This window comes from Eleginops maclovinus, chromosome 9 (genome assembly GCF_036324505.1).
Source record: "Eleginops maclovinus isolate JMC-PN-2008 ecotype Puerto Natales chromosome 9, JC_Emac_rtc_rv5, whole genome shotgun sequence".
NCBI classification, from domain to species: Eukaryota; Metazoa; Chordata; class Actinopteri; order Perciformes; family Eleginopidae; genus Eleginops; species Eleginops maclovinus.
In genome coordinates, this window is record NC_086357.1 from 7995604 (window position 1) to 8019524 (window position 23921).

The following is a 23921-nucleotide window of genomic DNA, read 5'->3' on the forward strand; positions in this document are numbered from 1 at the left end:
GCCATTCAGCCTTGGACTCCCTTGTATTCATCTTCAGAGACACTCATGTTACTTACAAGAGGACATTTGCACATTCTGACAGATGTTGGCTGTTACACAGTACGCCTTTAACAGTTTTACACTACTCATTTAGCACTTCCACACATGCTGTGTCGTTGTCTTTGTGTGAGAAAGAGCTGAAGGTTGAGCGACATAAGGCGGAGAGAGAGACAGCGAGTGCATGAGAGAGTGTTGCGACATGGGACAAAGAGAGAGGCGAGGCTCATGAGGTGGAAACAACATCACAGGGTGCAGAGCAGAGTGAAGGAGAGAGACAAATACAGAATACAGTACTGTATAACAGATATACCTTGGATTAAATATCACAAGATTTTTTTTTAAGTTGGAAATGTTATAATTCATTTGGGATGATTCTAGAAGCCTTTAAAAGACTGCGAGATTTAAATCTGGAGAATATCCTCTGAGAGTTGATTAAGCCCAGATACAGCAGCTGATCAGGAAAAGCCTAGGAACCACTTCTACATACAAATAAAACACAATAACGAGCAACAGCAAATACAAAAAATGCCTTCTCAACAAAGAAAGGCCTAGTTTATAATAATGAAAAAAAACCTTCAAGTATAAACAAGCATGGCAGGGACAGTAATAGTGGAGGTTAATAACCATCAAACCGGCTCGCAGGAATTGTGACATTCCTCAAACATAGATTGGGGAAATCAAATTGACAACAAGTACCAAATATTAAGTACTGCCTCAACTGCAGTGTGTGTTCTAATTCCTGCAACAGCACCAGACACAGAAGCATCAATTTGATCCAAGACAACAAGATAGATGCAAAAGATGCTAATTTGACAAGGGGGGAAAAAGCCTGATGCTTGAAGCTGTTTCCGATAAACAGGTGTTGGAACAAAGGGATCGGGTCGTCATATAACAATCAGGATGGGCTTAGTTGAGCTAAAGCAGTAATTATCCAATCAACATGACAAACACTAATTCTCCTAGCAACCGCTATCACAGTATTATCATAACATTATGCAGACAAATAAGTCACTACTGATTGGTTACGGCAAAACAAATACCTTTTATTACGCTAAAGTCCTCTGTATAGCTTCAGAATTGGTTTCAATGTAGGTTTAGCACGGATGCAGTCATATAATCCATTGTTAGTAGCGGAAAGTGATCACTCTTCTGCATAATATATATCAAATAAAAACGGATGTGTTTATGAGCTTCAACTAGTAAAGGTACAGGCAATGTGCATGCACTTTGGGAGAAGTAGCCTGCCCTGAGTAATAAAGGATATAAGAACAATGGATTCTCAACAAAATTAGACAGTAAAAATGATCCGTTAATAGTCATATTGACATCATAGCATAGTGGTATTGCAAAATCAATGTCATAGCAGAATGTGACATCTGTGGCAATGATAAAACATCCCTAATTGTCACATTAAAAAATATCGATTAGTGGAACTTTTAGGACATCTGCATCATTTAACAGCATGGGGACCACTGAAAACTCTTATTGAATGTCACAAAAATGACCTAAAGTGTCACAGTAAATGTTTTTTTGAAAATATTTTGATGAGTTGTACATTACTTTTTATCTTACACCCAGACCAACAAAAGAGAAACCTTGAAACGTTGACTACTTCTTTGTCTCTGAGTGAAACAGACAGTGAGGAAATGTATGTGTGTTCAAGTTGAAATCTAATCAGTGATTGTGTGTGTCTGTGTGTGTGTGTGTGTGTGTGTGTGTGTGTGTGTGTGTGTGTGTGTGTGTGTGTGTGTGTGTGTGTGTGTGTGTGTGTGTGTGGGTGCGTTCGTGCGGGTGTGTGTGTGTGGCAGTGAGGTTTGCCAGTGTTTTTGGAGGCAGAAGACCTTGGACATCAAACATTTATGGCGTTTGGCTGCGGCTTAGAGAGCTACATGTGTGACAGCAGCAGGCTAGGCTTCAGGAGGACAGCAACATGAAAAATGGATGAACTTCCTGAGAAAAGGGACCATCTATTCTGAGAAAGAGATAAGGAGGCCAGGACGAGGTGGAGGCAGGCTGCGAGGGGGGGGTCACCTTGTGTGTGCGTGGGTGTGCCCTCGCACATTGTGGAAGGATGTCTGCCCTTGTGACAACCAGTTGGGACTATCGTACCTTTTAGAGTCAGAGGACGTTTTTGCAAAGTGAGGTCAAAGTGTTGGTGGGGGGGAAAGTTTGTATGTGAACAAGCTGAGGGTCATTGTGCTTTTTTTAACTACCATTTATTGCATCACTCTTTCAGAAAAGTCGACATAGTTAAGGCTTTTTTTTGATTGCATCACAACACATAACACCTGGCCATTTTTGTAATGAAATAAAATCTGAACATGTCATACTGTATTTTTACCAAGACATATTCAAATTGGAATTGGGAAATGGAACAAGAGTTCATTTATTAGTTCCAGTCCTTGACAGTGAATTAATAAGTGCCATATTTGTGAGTTTGGTGGATTTAAGATAGCGAGGGTTCTGCTATCACTAGGCTTAGAGGGCCATTCACCTCTCATATGATCGCTGTATATACAAGGGATCTTGCCAAGTGTCCATGGCTTGTCGACAAAGCAGACTCACAAAATATGGCACTAAAAAAGCAGAGGGTTATGATTTATGCCTATAATTACACAGAGGCTCTGTCGTCTGAATTAAGACGGAAAACTCTTTATTGATTACTAGAGTTCTAAAGAAGACTGACTAAAATATTTTCATACTATATGGACCAGTATTATTCCATATTGGTACATCTAGGCAACCCCCTTATTTAATGGAAAACAAAAATGTACTTACAGTAAGATGTACTCATGCCCGATGGGGCAGTGATTTCGTAATCCTGTTAATTGAAGTACTTTAAGACTTTAAGTGTTGATCTGATATCTGGGACATGCTCCGGAGCACCTAGGGTGGGCAGTTTATAGTGATCTATACGTATTCAAAAATGAATCACCATTGAGTGTGTTATTTTTACAATGAACTGAATGATGAGGTTTCTCATTTAAATAACATATTCTCAAAATGTTCCCCATAACAACTAACTGTGCCTCTAAATATTATTGGAGCAATAAAAGCAGTATATTCAAGTTTAAAGATGTCATACTGTGCTCGGTTTCAGGTTCATATTTGTATTTTGAGCCTCTACTGCAGGGGTCACCAACCTTTTTTGAACTGAGGGCTACTTCTTGGGTACCGATTAATGTGAAGGGCTACCAATTTGGTACGCTTCAAATTTGCGCGGTTTACCTTTAATTGTATGTTATTATTAATAGTAAAACTAATTAGTTATATTCACCTGTTTGAGGACACTGCTCATTTTAACAAATTTGCACAATAGGCCTAATTATCAATAATGGCTTAAAAAGGAAGGAAACAGACAAATATCAAAATCAGCACTTTATTTCTATTTCACTGTAATCACCATCAAACAGAACAACATAACATTAAACAAAAGTATTTATAGGCCTATTTAATCCATCACAATCTTTCATAAGTTTTAATGGGAAGCCTGGCATTGCATGCTGGCAACCAGGGCCTCGTAATCTGGGCTGTAATTTGACACTGCAAGTCTGAGTGAGTCTTGCAGATGTGCATCAGTGAGCCGTGTTCTGTGTTCGTTTTTTATGAAATTCATGTCAGAAAAGGCTGATTCACAAAGATAGGTAGACCCAAACAGACTGGCAACCTTCATTGCTGCTGTGCACAGACCACTGTACTTTTCAGTATCAACAAGGCCCCAAAAGTTTGCTGCAGCCTGGTGGGCTTTGAGGCGAATGTCATTCTGCAGTGTCACTATTTCTATTTCCACCTGCCCAGCATCCAAGCTGAACATTGCACTTAGTTGCTCAGCAATGGACGTTGTGTCCACGTTTATAAATGGATTCGAAACGAACGACACACATGGCTCAAGTTTATCAATGTCACAAAACCTATTCTCAAACTCTTGCCCAACCCTGTTTATGACTTGAGTGTATTTTTCGGCAGCGTTGCCAAAAATCTCAGACGCAGAGGTATTGTCGTTCAGCACCATCTGCAAAGAGGGGAAGTGCAGCACCTTTTTTCTCTGTAAATGCGCAGAGAAAATGCTCATCTGTGCTTTAAACGCATTTAAAGCACTGATCATGTCGGCAACAGTCTTACCTTTGCCTTGCAGCGCACAGTTCAGATTGTTCAGTTTTCCAGTAATGTCCGTCAGAAATGCCAGGTCTAGTAGCCACGCAACGTCCTCCAGCAGCGATGTGTCTTCGTCTCTAGATTTCATAAAATCTTTGATCTCCCTCAACAGCGACAAAAACCGGAGCAGAATCCGTCCTCTGCTGAGCCATCGGATGTCCGTGTGGAGAAGCAGGTCCCCATATTCAGCCGACAGCTCCGCCAACATCACCTTGAAACTTCGGTGTTGTTTAGCTTTGGAACGGATGCTGTTTATGATCCTCACAACAGGAGTCATTACGTGCTCGAAGCCGATCACCTTAAAAATAAAATAAAATCACTCTTACTCAAAGCACTTAAAAACAATAACAATACAATACAATACAATACAATACAAAACAAAATGTATTTATATAGCGCCGTATCACAACTATGAAGTTGACTCTAACGACCAAAAAGCGCAGTAGGGGCCGGTCTACAAGCAGATGCGTAAAATATGCCCAATAGGCCTACTCATAATTACAAATAGGATATTAGGCCTACAACAAGGATAACATAAATTAATAAAATACAAAATGAAAACGCACCTTTGCACATAAGGCCTGCTGGTGAATGATGCAGTGGTACTGTACGAATTTCGGGAACGCTGGGTCGCTTTTACAGAGCGCGATGAACCCTGCATGCCGTCCGGTCATCGCAGGAGCCCCATCGGTGGTAATCGACACCAGCTTTTCCAGTGGTATGTTTCTGTTGTTGAAAAACTCCTTCACCGCGTTGTAGATATCAACCCCCCTTGTGCTGGTTTTTAGGGGGAGTAGTGTGAGAAGTTCCTCTTTTGTAGAGAAATCTTGAAACACCATCCGAACAAACATCATCAGCTGCGCCGTGCTGCTGCTGTCGATGGACTCATCACATTGGATGCTGAACCACCTGCACTCCCTGAGATCCTGGTCCAGCTGATCAGTCAAGTTGTCGGACATTGCTGTCACTCTCCTGACCATTGTGCTTGCCCCCATTTGAACATCAGCTACAGAAGAGAGCACTTCCTTCCCATATTTCTCGTCTTTAAGCACAGTGTTCAGAACTATCATCATCGTTTCCTTGAAAAGGTCTCCATCTGTAAATGCCTTCTTCTTCTTTATCAGGTGTTCTGTTGCTCTGAACGAGGCTTCGGTAGCTTTCTGAGATTTTTTAGCTGGTCTTGTGAAAAAAGACTGTTGCTTGCACAATCCTGCCTTTAGCTCACTTACTTTTTCCACTCGTAGTGCGCTGCCCGGTGGGTAGTTAGCATGGTAGCTTGCGTGACAGGTCTTGAAATGCCTCTCAACATTGTGCCGCTTTGGTATCGCCACAGTCGCCCGGCAAATGAGACACACGCAGGCATCTTTTACAGTGGTAAAAAAAAACTCTTGCTCCCATTCACCGTGAAAATAATACGTTCTCTTTCTTTTTTCTGCCATGTTTTCGATTAAATTGTAATCATCCGTTCATCTTGACTTCGCTTCACTGCACTGACTGGACTCGGTCTCCACGCAACGGTTGTCGTGGAGACCAGCTAGGTCCAATCTACGTAATCTGAAGCATTTTATTTTACACAAATTACGTTTTATAAGTAGGCATATGTTTATATGCGTGCATACTGCATATTGTTATCTTCTTACAAGCAATGCAATATATTTAAAAATAATAGAAAGTTTAACAACGAATAAAATAAAGTTGTGTGTCACGTGAGAACTAGGCTATTTTAGAACAGGCCTTCGCGGGCGACTCAAGTAGTCCTCGAGGGCGCCATGGCGCCCGCGGGCGACGCGTTGGTGACCCCTGCTCTACTGTGACATGTTTACATGCTTTAATGTTCAAAATGGTCTACATTTTTTGCATACTGCCTGTGCTGCAGGCAATTTTTTCATTTGTTTTTTTTGGTGTGACCCTTGTAATTGCTGTTTTTTTAACGCAACCTTTTGAACCTTTTTTTGAAAATAACGTATATTATTATAACAGGAATCAATAAGTCCGCATTAATCACAAAAAAGTCATACTGGAGTCACTTGATGACCACTAAGCTCCATAATACATGGACAAGCTGACAATGAGGTGCTTTTCTAAAACCTCTGGAAAAAGCCATTAAGTTGGATGTTGTGTTAAGTTTTAGAGACCAAATGTTCATAAATGTTACACCACTTAAATGTACAAGGTAAAGATCATAAATTATGTTAGTTTAAAGAGGTCAAGAGCCAGTACTAGAAAGGGGGACCAGAGTGGCTGAAGGTAAGATTTGTCATTCAGTATAAGCAGGTGGGCAGAAGGTATAGAGTGGGAGGGTGAAGGAGGGAAGGGGGGGTGTTGGTGTCAGTGGAGGAAGAGCTTGAGTTAAGTGGCATTAATGAAAAAAAAAAAGGGATCAGAGTGAGGGAGTTAGGCTTGGAGGCAGAGATAAAGAATTAGTGACGGGTAGCAATCGTCTGAGCTGTCAACTACAAATGGAGGTGTGTGTGTGTGTGTGTGTGTGTGTGTGTGTGTGTGTGTGTGTGTGTGTGTGTGTGTGTGTGTGTGTGTGTGTCTGTGTGAGGAGAGAACAAGCGTTTGCATTCCCTGGGTGCAATTAGTGTTATCAGGTATGCAGTGCAGCCGTAAGAAAAGCACTTGTTTGGAATATTTAACAGGCTGGTTGAATGACACCTTCAGGTAGAGAAGGTCCTTTATGGGAGACAGGTCGGGGGGGCGGGGTGGGGGGGGTTCATTTAACGTCTTCTCATATTTTGAACATTAATATTCATGTGATTTGCCTTTTACATTTTGTATGAGTTACTGTTAATGGATGATAATGTGGTAATTTAAGGGAAATTGGTTAAAATAACTGAGTTTCAGAGAGAGACATTTTATTTGGTGAAATGACTTTGAGGGGTAATTTCAGTAAGGGATAATTACCTCTGCCAAGGGGTTTTTAATTTTTGTTCAGCTGGATGGGGTAAATGGAAGAACCCATTAAAAACTGGAGTGAAACCAAATATACGCATAATTTGTACTACAACAAAGTCTTGGTGGGAATTCTAGTGACAGAAATGTGTGTTAATGCTAGTGCTTTTTTTTCCCACCTGACTTCGCTGTAGCAATGTAAGCTAGGTGCTGCGCTACATTTATGCACACTGTACAGAATAATACCTTCACATCACTTAGCAGGTGCAACTGAAAAAATTACAATAGGCATAATAATATAATTAAATATTGCTTTCAATTATGCTTTCAGTATAAAGATTGTGTGCATTCAACTTATGCATAGTACTTGGATTTATCTAAGTGCTCATTTTGTTGTGTTATCCCTGTACCCACATTTTTTGTTAAAATGCAAATTAAATAAAAAAATACTTAAAAACTGTTTGTGTGTTTGCCGTCAATTACAGATTTTGTATAATTTTTTAAAATGACATAACAATAGTCTTTAATAACTTGACAATAACTTAAATTATTAATATAACATACAAAAAAAAACAATAGGACAAATAATACTGATCATAAAATCATAAAATAGAGCCCCTTAGTTTTAAATGATATTCTATTCGGCTGGCGTCTGACTTTGATACGTGCTTTTCTTTCCACAAATTCTGAACTTGGTTTTGATATGTGGTAGCAGAAACAAACATGCAAGTCTCCGCTGACTATATGTGCCATTACTATATGTGTATCTTTGATACCATGTGAACGATAGCATGCTTGTGAAGCTAAATATCTGCAGGCGAAATTCTGCAGCTGAGCGCCCCTCTCTCAGCAGGGGGTCTCAGTGTAAATCCTCCCTCACTTTAAAGACATAAACATCCCTGAACCCTCAATGTTTTCCACCAGTAAATCTTGAATATGTGTATATAAATAGTATATATCAATATGATACAGCCTACGTCCTCCGGTTCCTTCAGGATTGAACTTAGCAGAAGAAAGTCCAAACTTGTCACAAAGATGAAAGTTGAGAGAGGATTAGTTTAGATTGCAGAGTAGTTAGATTGTGCTTCTGTGTATAATGCTGCATTTATAGAGCTAAACACCTTTTATTTCATAAATCCCTCTTACAATCTCTGAAATTACAGGGGGTTTTTTTCTCTACAATACTCAAGAACTCAAGAAGGTGGACAGTGAAAGATATGTTTCCACAAATTGGGAATATTGTGTGACTAGAATCAAGTACATGTACAATACTTTTGTATTTTTCAGGAATACAAACACACCCAACAGAGTTATCGAGTATGCAATGAATAAATGATCAAAACTAAGATCAATATATAATAATAGACAGTTGTATTTGCTTTAAAACTATCCAAATTTTAAAAAAAATACGTAAATTATTTCTACCGTTTTGGGTAAAAAAATATTTGTTTTCATTACGAAGTATCGTTAGCTTTTTTATGTACTGGGGCTAGGTCCCTGTATGGAAGACCCGAGTTCAAATCCAGCCTGGGACCATTTAACCTGTGTCATTCCGTGTCCATCACCCTTCAACACCATCACTTAAAAAGGCAGTGGTTTCCTGAAAATATCCTTATATATATATATTATATAATATATATATATATATATATATATTATATAATATATATATATATATATATTATTATTATTATTATTATTTTTTAAACAAATGGCCAGAAAGTATGCCTGTAAAAACCTTGAAAATACCTGTTAGTTATAAAACTACCTTCCGAGTTTAACTATGATACCCTGTTTAGCAATGATGCATTTTTTCCTATTACATTTTAAGGTGTGGGACTCTAATGAAATTCTGCTTCAGGGTAAAAAAAGGCGTGAGCCGGCCTTGCATCAGTTGGAATGCCCGAGTTAATCATATGTATTTGGCCTCTAACGAGGGAAACCTCATATGCAAACTGATTGTTAATGTTTCATTATCATTATTACTTCTGCTGTGTGCAGGGGCAGCTTGTAAGTAAAATTGTAGATGCTGGAATACAGTTAGTGTGCCGGGGGACAACGATTCATGGAGTGAGAAAAGGGAAAGAAAAATATGCAATTGTCAGTTCAAAGTTACCCTATTATGCTTTTTGGGGTTTTCCTTTTCCTGTAGTTTGTTATATGGGGTTTTTTTTGCATGTAAATGGACTGCAAAAGCTAAAATCCCTGTTTTCCTGCCAGAGGGAGTTCCTCTCCCTGTCTGACTGAAACACCTTCATTGGACTCCTTTGTATTACTCTGTAACATAGTGACATCACTACATTACACCCAATCTTCTATTGGCCAGGGCTCCAACCCATTGACTAAGGGGCAGGATATCTCTTAGTGGTTGACCAATCACAACAGAACCGGCCACCTGACCAATCAGAGCAGACTAGGCTCTGGTTTCAGACAGAGGGTGAAAAGCAGTTCTGCAGTACAGGCAGTATGAGAAAAATGTAGACCTTTTGGAACATTAAAGTATTGAAACATGTCTCAGTAGAAAAAAGAAAAGAAAATTAGCTTTACAGGTCCCTTTTATTCATTATATTTGTCTTTCTTGTTACTTCAGATGCTCTTGTAATTGTATCCTTAGTTCTGCTGCAGGCAATCAATTCCTATTGTAAAGCTATGCAGACAGAAATATGAATCTTTAAAGATTTGAAACAAGGGCACACGAAACAGGAAATTTATGTGCGAAAGAAGGAGAGGAAGAAAAAAATGAGAGATGATGAGACAGAAAACATAATAAAGAACATTTAAGCAGACCATAAGAAAAGACTATAAAATAAACAGAACAATGAGTAGAAGAGGAGAGGAACTAAGAAATAAGACAGAGGATAAAACAGAAAAGTAAAAAAAATGAATAAAAATGAAAAATATGGGGACAGGGTAAAGTCATTTTTATGTGGACAAGTAACAGGCCTGTGACATACACACACACACACACACACACACACACACACACACACACACACACACACACACACACACACACACACACACACACACACACACACACACACACACACACACACACACACACACACACACACACACGTCACCTTTCTTGACATCAAACCCACAGGGACTATGCACGCTAGCAGACGTCTCGGCGATTAATGTGTGTGTCCATGGCCAGTGCTGTTCCTTATTTACATACATATTACATAGATACATAGAAAACACACACACACACACACACACACACACACACACACACACACACACACACACACACAGAGGCGGCATGCAGCACCACCTAGAGCACACACTTCCAGGTTTTTTTCAGCAAACGCTTAACTATAGTTTGACATTCATGTTCCAACCTCTGTTTAAACACACCGTGTGTGTGTGTGTGTGTGTGTGTGTGTGTGTGTGTGTGTGTGTGTGTGTGTGTGTGTGTGTGTGTGTGTGTGTGTGTGTGTGTTTGTGTGTGCGTGTGTTTCTGTATAAGACAGGTTGTCGCTGGCGGAGATAAACCAATAATAACTCAGACTTCGTTGCTTATCTGTTTAGAAATGCTCCTCATGCAAATAACCACACAAATGTCACATGCTAACAGACTGATAAGCTTTCAGGCAACACTGCTGTCGTTCCAAAATTAAAGAGAAAAAAAAACATCAACACTGTGCATGTTGATAAGTTCTACTGAGGCCCCCAGCGCCTATTTCCCATGTAAAGCCCAACACATTTGTAACATGTCAGAAATATCACGGTAAAAAAAAGCTGATGTGATTGACATTGTCCCTGAATGATGATCAGGAAACAATAGGGGAATTAAAAGTAACTGGAGCACAGCTAACTGTCGTCGTCTAGGCTAGCAACCTTGCCAGTAACATGCTAATGAGCTAGCTATCAAGACAGTTAGCAAAGCAAGCTAGTGCCGCAGAGCAGCTGCCTATTTTTTTTCATGATGGGAAAAGTAATTACTATACTGTTTAATACTGCAGAGAAGGATATTCATAATGGTGTGTTTCCAGTAAATGTATTGATGGAGCAATGTGCTAGATTTGCCGTAACGAAATATTTCCTGTTTATCTTTTAAATGTCAGATTTTGATTCTTTGCTTGTAAAGTCATGTGGCAGAAATACATACACATTTCATGTGATTTACATTAATGTAATATACATGTATGTCAGATATCAGGTATTTATAACTGAATGTATAAGAAAGAGTGGTTGTATTGTGAAGAGTTTGGCAATTTCAGTGTGCAAGTGGTTATTGCAATATCTTATTTTTTCATAGATTCAAAACTAATAAAAAAGAATTATAGCCAACAAACAAAATATAGCCAAATCAAAAAGAATATTACCAGAGTTTAGCCAGAGTTTTTCTGCTTAGCTCATCGGGGTTACAAAACATCATGTTTCAACATGCTTCTAAATTATTCACCTGAATTAACTGCACAGATTATTAAACCCATGATTGTGGGATGTTAGTTTTGCATTGTCAGCTCACAACATGCATCAGCAGTTTTTATAAATAGAGCCTCCATTCATCAATCCAAACATTGATCCAATTATAAAAAAGCAACAGCAGCTGCCTGAGCAGAGCTGAAAACAGGAAACTGGACACTGAGGATTGATTTTCTTCCAAATTGTCTATTTTTTCATAAGACATCTCTGCTTTTTACACTTTTAGGACATAATTATTTCTTTCGGATAGAATGTGAAACATCTGCAAGAAGTGGCTAATATCATTTAACACATTTGTAAGGAAATAATAAGGAAATTAGCCACTTTTGTTGTTAAAAAAGAAGTATTGATGAGTGAGACATGACTTTTTATTTGGCAAGATAATTACATTTCCATTACTATATGGCATTTAGCAGTAACGTTTGTTTTCTTTTTCGTGCCATCTGATGGTGTGTGGCTCACAGGTGATCATTTGTCCTTCATCCAGACCTCTCTGGAGACAATTGCAATGACTTTCATGTGTGTTTTGTGGAGAGGATAATGTGGGATCCGCAAGTTTGATAAACCAGAATTTGAGAGATTTAGCTCAGCGCTAATACCCCGCTATCGCAGTGGACAGATGGGAATTGCTAATCTCAGGTGATGTGTGTGTGAGTGAGGGAGCAATGATATCCCCATCAAATCCATGACAGCCAGGTGTGAGACACGCTAATCATTACCAAACAACAGTGACAAGAACATATTATTTCTTTCATCTGATATTAAATATTTTAAATGAAAACAAATGAATGGAAAAAAAACCAGATTGTAGTGATAAGTCTTATAATTGTGATTGTGTGCTCATATCTCTACGTTTGCAAGGAAACATCTGAGTTTTGGAACCAACAAAGGAATGCTTTTATCGAAATTGAAGACAACAATTTACCTATACATTACGCAGGCCTATTCAACTATCGGCCCACGGGCCAAATCCGGCCATTCTGAACTATTTTCTGGCCCACAAGAGGTTGCCTGCAAATCAAAATGGCATATGTGTAATAGCACAAATAGAACTAATGACTGAATCACACTAAATCCACGATGTGGCGAAAACGCAGGGTTTTCCATTCATTTGAATGAAAATAACGGGCCTCATCAAATGCGTCTGGAAGGTTCGCAGGCCACAGAGACAGTTCTTCAACTAACAACAGCTTCAACATGTCTCTCTCCAAGCCAAAGAAACGTAAAGTTGATTCGGAGAATCGCCAATTCCAGAATGAATGGACTGACAAATATTTTGCCAGCCGCAACAAGTAATAAACCGGTGTGTTTATTGTGCAACGAATCCGTGGTGAAAGAATACAACGTAAAGCCACACTATAACTCAAATTATGGCTCGTTTTCTGCCAGTTTTCCCGCGGGCTCCGAGGAACGGAGAAGGAAAGTACAGGGACTGCTAGCACCGTTTGAACGGAGTCAAGTGGCTTTCAGTCACATTTAAACGGAACAAGACAGAGCTACAGTAGCATCCCTGCGAGTAGCCTGGACACTAGCCAGACAGAAGAGGCCCTTTACCGACGCGGAGACCGTTAAAAAGTGCATGCTTGCTGTCATTGATGAAGTGGTTATTGACCAAAAAGTAAAAGACAGCGTCACTTCAGCCATTAAAAGGGCCTCTCTCAGACACAACAACACTTTGCAGAGTGGAACTACTTGCAAAGGATGTGTCAAGGAAGCTTTGGGAAAACCTTAGAAAAGCGGAGTTTATATCAATCGCTGTGGACGAATCAACTGACTGTACTGACATGGCCCAGCTATGCATCTCTGTGAGGTTTAGGGAAGAACTTCTGGGGTTTATTCCTTTGGAGGGACACACTACAGGTGAGGTTATTTTTCAAACGATAGTCTCGTTTTTTAACGAACGCCAACTGGATTTTAAAAAAGTGTGCCTGTTGGCGCTCCAGCTATGATCGGCAGAGTGCAGGGGCTGGTGGCGCGTCTATCTGACATAACCCCACACATGCAGTATTTACACTGTATTATTCATCAATCTGTGTTGTGTGCAAAGCTCAGTGGTGATTTGAAAAATCCCATGGACACTGTCATGAAAATTGTTAATTTCATTCGCTCAACCTCCAGCCTACAACACCGCCTGTTCCGTCAGCTGCTTGCTGACGCGTTTGCTGAACACACGGCCTTACTTGTCCACAACTATGTCCGATGGCTCAGCAAAGGAAAGGTCCTGGCAGGGACGCTGGAAGTAGGGGTGCTGAGGGTGCTGCAGCACTCCCTGGTGAAGGACTATTGCAACACTGCAGCACTGACGTAGTAAATTAATCATTTTTATTTTCAACTTTTTACTTTTCAAAATAAAAACATTGATTTTCTACTTTTACATAATCGTGATATTTTTGTTTCCTGTGTCATTCAAAAATTATGTTATGTTCACAAATATGGCTTGTGAGGTGGTTAGCTTTAGGCGCCAACAACCAGTCCCGAAGGAACAGTGGCGGTATCGTGGTAGCTACATGAACTTTGTACTATGAGTCAGCAAAGAATTTCGGATTTTTTTAAAGATAGAAATGGCCATAAAGCCAAACAACAAAAGTCATCCTGCAACCATGAGGAAAGTGTCCAGGAGAGCCCGTTGTCTTATCACTCGAGCACTGGCTGCAGCCCTGGGGAAGATGAACAACAGCTAATGCTGACTGTAGCCAGCAATAGTGCAGATAATGCTAACGTTACCACCTCCCCTGACTCTGAGGATGCTTTAGGAACAAGTGGGTATGTACCTGATGCATATTGTTTTGGTGAGGAGCCTTTTCAGCCAACAAACTTTACATTCCCAGCCGGACGCTTTGGCAATGAAAAATTCTCTCGGTCATTCAAGTGCGGGTGGTTTATACCAGGGGTGTCCAAACTTCGGCCCGGGGACCAAATGCGGCCCGCAGGCCATTTTGAATCGTCCCTCAGCAAATTCTAAAAGTATAATGGAATATGGCCCACAAATTAAACTTTTGCTTGTCTTATATTGTGCTTCTCAAATATATATGTTAACATATATTAATGAGCCTAATTTCAAATAAATTCAGTCAATTAGAATTTCAAACATTTTCAAACAAATCTTAGTTGATGAAAAAAAGCCCAATAACTTATTTCTATAACAAGCTTCAAATGTAACCTTCATATTTACTCTTATTATCAGCAATCTGAGGCTTCTGTTTTAAGGAATTAGCTGCCAACAAAATAAATGAAACCCAAAAGACAGACGGGATGTAGGCTGTTTTTTCCTTAAACCATTTGAAAGTATCGCGCATTATTCACCTACATTTGATTTTTTTTGCTAACTTATAACTTAACTTATGAGGCAATATTCACCTCTATAAGTGGCCCAGCTCTCCGTGTATTTTTCTGTATGTGGCCCTCGGTGAAAAAAGTTGGACACCCCTGGTTTACATGGCTCCACTACGATACAGAAAAGGACACAGCTCTGTGCTTCCTATGCTGCTCTGCCGTCAAGAAGCGCCTTGTCGATGTAGACAGGACCATCGTGGTGGTGTGTTTTGGCAGCTGATGCTTGAGAGAATGTATTCCCAACCTGCTGCACGCGAGTGGCTACTCAGACGGGACAACTGGATGGGAGACAACATCTAAAACGAAATTCTGGAACGATTAGCTCATCCTGTTTAGCGCAAGATGGTAGCAGAGACCTACAGCTCCCCATACTATGGCTTAATTGCAGACGGAACAACAGATATAACATCACGTGAACAATTTTCGTGTCATTTGTTCTACACAGACCAACATTTCGCCCAGAAGTGCCAGTTTTTGGGATTCTACAACGCATCTGACACTACATCGGAAACTCTATTCCTGTGCAGAAAATATGTGTTTTTGTGTTTAAACATACCTCTGGAGAAGTTGCAGGGATACTGTTTTGATGGGGCCAACAACATGTCTGGGCGATTTTCCGGGGTCCAGGCGAGACTCGGAGGGGTATGTCCAGGATCCATGTTCGTACACTGTTGCAATCACTCCCTTGACCTGGTGCTGCAAGAGGTGCCGCTCATAGCTGATACACTCCAGTTTGTACAAAGCATATCTACTGTCTTCAGAGAATCCACCAAGAGGAAGACCATTTTTGAGTCTTTTTTCGGCGACGAAGTGAGGTGCAACCTTCTTGGGTTGTGTCCAACAAGATGGTGTGTCAGAGCCAATGCCATATCCAGGGTAATATGTTCTTTTAGCGCTGTTCTCCAGACACTCCAAACGCTCCATCAAGACCGCAGCATTCGCGGTGAAATGAGGTCAAAGATCTCTGGGCTTCTGAAACAAGCGCAAAAAGGCAAAACGATGTTCGGCCTTCTTTGCTCAGAGTCACACTTTACTCCATGCGAAGCTGTGGCCAAAGTGCTGCAAAACTGAGTACTCAACCATCGCTGGAGTGCTAAAATGTATACGGACCCTGAGAGAGCGCGTACAGGCCTTACGCACCGATAATGCTGTAGAGGAAATGCTGAGAAAAACCAGCGCATCAACAGCTGTACACGACCTCAGGATGCCTGATCCCAACAGCCGGGTTAGCAAGACACCGTCCAGATTTCGCAGCACAACAGAGGCTGAGGATATTGTTCCAGCAAAAGGAGTGGCGTCTTGGAGAAGAGATTTTTCCGAAGCGCTTGACCTCGTGAATTGTGAACTAGAACGCCGGTTTGATCAGAGTGGCATGGCAACCGCAGCGCTTAGGGAGGCCACATTGCTTGCTGCCACAAAAGGCTCAGTTGGCACAGAGGCAGACCTTTGCTCTCTCAAGTTGCCAGAAAATATAGATGTGCCTGGTCTCCATATGCAACTACGGATGCTGGGGGGGCTAATGCAACAGGAGAACTTTTCAAGTCTTAACGACCTAGCGATGTACATGTCTAACCTACATGTCCAAACAAGAACGCTTTTCAAAGATGTGGAAGCTCTCCTCCATCTCTGTCTTTCTCTGCCCGTTTCTGTGGCTTCATCAGAGAGGTCGTTCTCGGCACTCCGCCGCCTAAAGACTTGGCTTCGTAACACAGTCAGTCAGAGGAGACTACTGGCCCTGCTGCACATGCACCAGGATATCCTGGACACGCTAGACATCCATGCCCTCATGACGGAATTCATCAGCACCACCCCAGAGCGCAAGACAACCTTTGGAGTTCTACCATCAGGTAGGCAATGCTTTTTATTAAGTTTCCTTAGGCCAGGTTTGGTCTTGGTTACAATTTGCTTAGCTGGTAATGTGGTTGTGCTGCTCGATTCGTTGTGTTTTTAGTTTCCCGTCTCATTTGTTATCAGGCTATTTTAAGTAGTTGGCTAATTGCTTATGTCTTGTTTTACTTTGTAGTTCTGTGAATGAGCGAAAGAGGAGGGTGGCTGTTCATGCTGCAGCTGCAGCTGCTGTTGTGTGAGTGTGAGTGAGTGAGAGAGAGACGAGAGAATGTCGCGTATAACGACAGACCTGGATTTGCCTGTTGGTAAAACAGTAATCATTTAAGTCGCTCAATAAACGACTTATTAGGAATAAAGTTTGTGTGTGTCTCAGTAAATGTATACAGTAGGCTATACTACACGCTGGCCATCTGATGTACACAAAACTATTGTAATGTTATGATGACACGACGTGTCGTTATAAGATAGAGCATATTTAAGTATCCTATTGTAAGTTGTAGCATAATATTGAATATAGGTAATTTTTTTGCTCTGTTGCGCTGCGTTTGGTGTGACGTCATCGTCACCGGGTGACGTCAATCAGCATCCCCAACTCTGAATGACTTCCAGCGTCACTGGGTCCTGGACCGTTTCTGTGAACTCCGCCAGGAGATTGTGTCTTTCCTTGGCACGTGTAAGCAAAAACAAGCTTCAAACCTCTTGGAGCGCATGTTGGGTGAACAGTTTATGGCAGATGTTTACTTTCTGTGTGACATTTTTGGACACATGAACACTTTGAATTGTGAACTGCAGGGCCACGAAAGTCTATCACTGATTTGGTTGAAAGACTTTGTGCTTTCAAGACAAAGCTAACGATCTTCAAAACAGACCTAATGACAACAAAACTGCTGCATTTCCCACAATTCCGTGCATTTATGACCACATCATCCAGGGCAAACATAACACCAGTCATGACAGACTTCATGACAAAATTGACTGAAAACTTTACTGACAGATTCCAAGGCTTCAGCATTCCAATTGAGGGATTGCAGTTTGCTCGTGACCCATTTTGCATCAAGCCTAATGCAGACTTCTGTGTAAAAGTAAAAGAGGTACTGTCTTGCATTGATGAGAGCCTCTTTCAGATGGAGCTGGTTGATGTGCAGTCTTCCTTTGCTTTAAAACAGCTCCTGCAGTCTGAGGGTGTGGTAGACTTGTGGTCTAACCATGTTAGCCAGTATCAGTACCCCACAATGAGGAAGGTGGCCTAAATACTGACAATGTTTGGATCTACCTATACTTGTGAGTCTAGCTTTTCTCATATGAATGCGATCAAAACAAGGGCACATTGCTCCATGACCAATGAGAAGTTGCATGAGTGTCTCAGGATTGCTCTTACCACTTATGAGCCAAACTATGCTGAAATAGCTACATCAAGGAAGTGTAATTTCTCTCACTGACTCAAACAGGCTAAACATGACAGCAGTCTGATGTATGGTATGCAGATCAGTTTTTATGGTCATTCGTGTTATGGTCATTCAAACAAGCCTACTCACTGTTTTGCAAACTGTAAAAATGTTTCCAAGACATGAATGTTATTGTGAGTCTGATGGCTATTGTTTTCCTATGTTCTATTTGCATTTAGCATTACATTTTATGGATTTGTGTTGTTTTCAAAGCACCTTATGTGTGCTTGGAAGTGTTGAGGATATTATAAACACAGCTACTTACTGTTAATGTGATGAATACCGTTTTATTATGTTCATCTTGTTTTGTACATTAGTGGACATGGAACCTCATGTCTCGATAGTTGTAAAGATGCAACACTGTGCCCTTTTGTGTCGAGCCTTGTAACCATAGCTTTCCTACTTCTTTTGTATGGAATTTTTAACCTAAATTAAGGGTTTAAAACAACTTAATGGTGCGTTCACACCGGACACGATGCGATTTTGATTACATGTAATTTAGTCAATTTATAGATGCGGAGAGGCGCAAATTCGCTCCGACGGCGCACATGAAGCGGATGCCGCGGCGTGAATTAGGCAATTGAAGCTACTGAAGGGGGACGCGTCACTCACGAGTGTTCTCATGTTAACCAATCAGCGGTACGGATCTCAGCCTGCCTTCACTGACGTTGAATCAGAAAACCAAAACATCAGCCGTTAGCCGTTAGCACACAGAACCCCCAGCTCCTCATATTTGTTCAGAAACTGGAGAAAAGTTAAACATGTACAAACCACAGACTGTCTATGGCATGGTGAATACAGTTGCTGCTTTATTTATGTCTGCATGACTATGTTGTGAGTGTGGACGGAGCAGCTACACCCTGAGCTTAGCCTAATATATCCGATCTCCACTAAAAAACACACATTTCAATGGGTTTTTCGTCTGCCGTCTTGTGATGAGACGTGTTAAAGCATTAATTCATGGTTTTTACAAACTGTTATCAGTGTGTTGTTTGTTGGGCATTATTATCAAACGTTTAGTACAATTAAATCACAGTAAAATATGTTCATTTTGATGTAGTTTGTATCTACCTAGTATTTGAATGACGAGGATACACAACTGACAACCGCAATGAAACTCGAGCGATAAGAGTGACGCTATTAGAGTGATAGGAGATGTGCGAATAGGAGTGTCCAGTGTGAACGCACCATCACAGTCCCATTTCCATATTGTCAGATGTGTGCATTGGTTTCCACACAAAGATTTTTCTTTGGGATTTTAATCAAGAATTAAAATTATGGTTTGGTGGGCTGGAACAATGTATGGCTAGAGAGCCAGTGAAATATAAATGTTGTTCATAGTTTAGTTAAGTTTGGACTAAGGTTGTCCACTAACCACATATTGCCATTCCTAGAATATGGCTGGGTGATATAGAGAACAATTTGATAAAATATCTTAAAATAGATATTGTGACGATATTGTAGTGTCATCTATTGGTGCTTTCACAACACATTTGCTCTATTTAAATTTTGAAAATTGTGACTGCCCTCCCAATCTAGCAGGGCCTGTTGTTGTCTGGTAATCAGGGCAACAACCAGGCCTGTCTCCGTGTGGTATTTAAAACCAGCCATCACAGTCGCTCCAGGCTTGCTAATATATTTCATTTTCTGTTAATAAATTGGCCTTTCCTGATTAAACCCTGTCTATCCCAAGTTCTTCCTCCTGTCTCATGGGTTGGGTCATGACAATAATCATCATTAATGTGGAAATAACGGTTAAGGCAAAGCAAAATACATAAAAACATTTTAAAAAACAAGGTTCATTCAGATAATGACATCATTTTACTGTGGCACAGCTTCCTATCGAAACATGGATATATTGTAAAACCCTTAGTTATTAGATTAAAATAATGTTCAAAGATATTCTGACCTTCAATCTCTTTTATGGTTCAAGCAAAACAAATTAGGTTGACTCTACCTGCCAAAAAATAACGTATATTTTCTGCTACAGCTTAGATTCTAGCTTTTGCAGACCATTTACATGCACAAAAACCTATATAACACACTACAGGAAAGAGAAAAGTCCAAAGAGCATAATAGGGTCAATTTAACTGGTTAACTCCACATCCTAAGTTTATATTGCAGACGTTGTATTGAAAGTGTGAAGTTTCTAATCCAAGTCCAAGTCATCCATAGTCAAGGGAAAAACTGCTGAGTTTCACTAACCAGGAAAAGTAAATTCTGAATTGCCTTTTTTCAGATTGAAAATGATTGGGATTGTTCTCTTCCCAAACTGAATGCCCACCATCCCCAGAGCAGATTAACAGCATCATCTTTTCTTTCTGTTTCTCTTTGAATTTTCCTCTCCACTTGTGATTCCTCAAAGGATTGTATAATTCTCCTTCAAACAGTATCGCACCGCTCCCTCTCATCCCCTCAAATCTCATCTCTCCCTTCCCCTAAAGACATTTTTGGAAGTAAGTAACACTCTGCATATCTGCCACTGCAGTCAAACAAAAAAGAAAATTGGCTACGCTTCTCTGTACGCCTCCGAAAGTGATCTGTTCTGATTTCAATAAAGGGAGGCGAGAGAGAGGAAGAGAAATCCTCTGGGTAGCAGGTTCTCCAAATTTCTAAACTCAAACTCAAATCCTAATCACTCTGCCACCCTCTCTCTCCCACAGGCTTAAAACTCAACAACACACACACACACACACTTTCAAACCCGTCCTACGCCTGGAATCCCAAAATCCTCCCCCTTCCTTCCTCCCTCCCTGGTTCCTCCTGCCAGCGCTGCAGGAGCGAGCCAGTGTTTCTGCGTTTGATCTTTTTTCTGCAGCCAAGTTCTTTTTTGGGGAGTGGGGGAAGCTTCTGAGGCTGCTGCTGTGAGATTCAGAATCAAGTTTGGAGACACCAAGAGTTTTCGTGTGTGTGTGTGTGTGTGTGTGTGTGTATGTGTGTGTGCGTGTGTGCTCGTGTGTGTGTGTGTGTGTGTGTGTGTGTGTGTGTGTGTGTGTGTGTGTGTGTGTATGTGTGTGAGTGTGCGTGTGTGCGCGCGTGTGTGTGTGTGTATGTGTGTGTGTGTGTGTGTGTGTGTGTGTGTATGTGTGTGAGTGTGCGTGTGTGCGCGTGTGTGTGTGTATGTGTGTGTGTGTGTGTGTGTGTGTGTGTGTGCGCGCGTGTGTGTGTGTGTGTGTGTATGTGTGTGTGTGTGTGTGTGTGTGTGCGCGTGTGTGTGTGTGTGCAGCGTAAAAAGATTGAGCTGCAAGGATACATAAAGAGAATTATTAGGGCGAAGAAAAAAGAAAGAGAGAGAGGTTACGTAACCACTCACAACTTGAAGGAAAGATTGCCACAGAAGAGGGATTGTTTAAAAAGGTTCTGTTGAACGAGTGGGAATAATGAATGTAATGGAGTGAGGCAGTTACAGGGAGAGCTGCGGGATGAGAAGTGCATCAAAGATACAGGAATGAAAGTAACAAAATGCGGTTCATCAATGAGAAGTTTTGTAAATATGGCCAAAAACCCTGTTGAATAGCAAAAGTGGCCCTTAACAGAAGTTTGTTTCAAATGAAATACAACCTTGTACTATGTTCATATTTTGTCTTTAACAGCGTATGGGTTGGCATATTTGTACTTGGTTACGGGGGCTTTATTCTGCTCATTTCCATGGTTCATAATGGTATTTATTTCTCTACTGAGACGTGTTTACATGTTGTAATGTAAATGTGCAGTTATGTGTGCAAGAACAAAGTTAGGTAAGGCTGCGTCAAAGAAAAAAATTACAGTAGTTGGAAAAAAGAAAAAGAACAAAAGGCTAGGGAAGTTGAAGGGTAGTATTTTCTGTCAAGGTTTGACATCTTTTGAAGAACTTGGCCACAGAAATCCTTCCCTTTTCTGCCACGCGCTGACTGTTTAATGACGGCAATTCAACCCGTTGATCAGGCTCTGACACTTTTTTCTTCTTCTCACTGCACTCTTTATGACAGTGATTGCACCAAGCCAGGGTTCAGAAATCCCTTTGTCCTCTTTTTCTCACGCTCCCTTTTCCTCTCACTTGCTTACTTCGGTAATTGAAGACGATTGGCCCTTTGTGGAGAACCGAGAGCTTAAGGTGTGTGATGTCTCTCCCCTCGATCTTCGCTAATACCTTATTTTCTTTGTCTTTTTCGGTTGTCAGTACCTAATAGCAGTGCAGCAGCTTCTCAGGGGCTCTTTCGAGAAAAAGCGGCACCCTTAACTGTTTGTGGATTTGCGGAGATTTATCGTCCGCTGGTTGATTCGAGCAGAGGGGTTGCCAGTGCCACCATCAAGGCCGCTATCTGCCTGCGATGGAGCTTGTCAGGTTTCCAGCATGATTCATCTGGGTCACGGAGAAATACGAATCCATTTCAGAATTACCCACAGATCAAGAGCTCTGAAAGATGGATTTACAGATTGATTTACAATTCAAGAGACAGGATGAATGATATACGAGCGAGGGAGATAAATGGATGCCCCTTTTCCAGGGTTTAAAGTTGAGGGGAATCGGGTCGAAAAGCTGGTTTGGTTCAGATATTGCTACTCCTTTTTCCATTTATAAATTCAACTCAAACAGATCATTTTTCTACAATTGGATCCAGTAAAAAAAAAAACTGAATTATGAACAAAGGAAACAGTAGAAAAAGTAGGCAGAACGAGAAAAGGAAAGGGGGGGTTGCTCTAAAAGGTAAGTAATGAAATGATAAATGGGAAGGATAAATTGCAGAATGCAAGATGTATAACTACATTTTCCACAGAGGAAAGCGAAGACGGGCTGGAGGTACGATTAGATAAGAGGGCGAGGGAGGAATGGAGGAGAAAGATAAATGAGGAAGAGATTGTTTTAGAGGTAATGGGGTAGTGAAGTGGTGTTTTATTAAATGAGAAAAGTAAATGATGGAGGGAGTGTTCAAGGCGGAGGGGGTGTGGGTGGATAACGCGAACCGGAGAGCCTCAAAGTGTGTGTGTACGGACGTTGGCGTGTCCCGAAACAGCGTATAATCAAATCTCTCACGAACAGTGGGCGGGCATGTAGGAAAAGATGCATGGGTCTGCTAATACAGGGTGACAAATGCACACATAAACGTACAAAAAGTGACAACTACTGCTGCAAATATCCGTGTAATCAAAAAGACTTCTCGAAAATCCTCATTTTTAGAACACATGGAGAGCACTGAGCTATTTGTGATACATTTGCTGTGTAAGAAGGAGATAAGCAAACAAAGGAGCAAAGAGGAAGCTCCCCTCCAAGCGAAGAGAAACAGAAAATGGGTTACAGAGCGGGACCCAAGCGGGAATGAATAATTACCAAAGGGAGAGGAGAGTGACTGAACAGAAACAAGGAGGCAGTGACAAGAGAAGAGGGAACGTGAGAAATGGGGTCGGATCGCACAAACCGAGAAATGACAGAGATGTGAAACAGAGGAAGTGAAGAAGAGAGAGTTCTATGAAGCATAAGAGACGTGTCTGACACTGCCAGTCTGTTACAACCAATTAAAATGATTCATGGGAAAACCCAAAATACGCTCCAAACACTGAATAGTTTTTGTTAAACAACCGGTAACGATTTCCTTTTCTGATCTTCCATCCTGTTTAGTTAAACCTTCTTTCTAAAATTGCAACAGATAACCGAAACCACATTGTCTACCCCAAGCAGTATGATTCCTGTAAACTTTTAAAAAGCGGCACCTATTTGTACAAATTGTCTCAGGTCAGATGTTGAGATATTTTTGGTGCTTGGATTGCCATTCCTAGAGTTGCCATGGCTAA

General features: G+C 40.9%; 2 protein-coding genes across 2 annotated transcripts in view; both read right to left on the reverse strand.

Moving 5' to 3' along the window:
- The window catches only part of LOC134869732 (phosphatidylinositol 3-kinase regulatory subunit alpha-like), a 121876-nt gene that overhangs the window by 75450 nt on the left and 22505 nt on the right, over positions 1-23921 (reverse strand). The window lies entirely within an intron of this gene.
- Positions 3405-5991, reverse strand: LOC134869269 (general transcription factor II-I repeat domain-containing protein 2A-like). Its single transcript, XM_063890765.1, has 2 exons — positions 4761-5991; positions 3405-4492 (listed from the first exon to the last, which is right to left on the reverse strand). Exons 1-2 carry the CDS (start codon positions 5631-5633, stop codon positions 3518-3520), a joined length of 1848 nt encoding a protein of 615 aa, XP_063746835.1. The 5' UTR covers positions 5634-5991; the 3' UTR covers positions 3405-3517.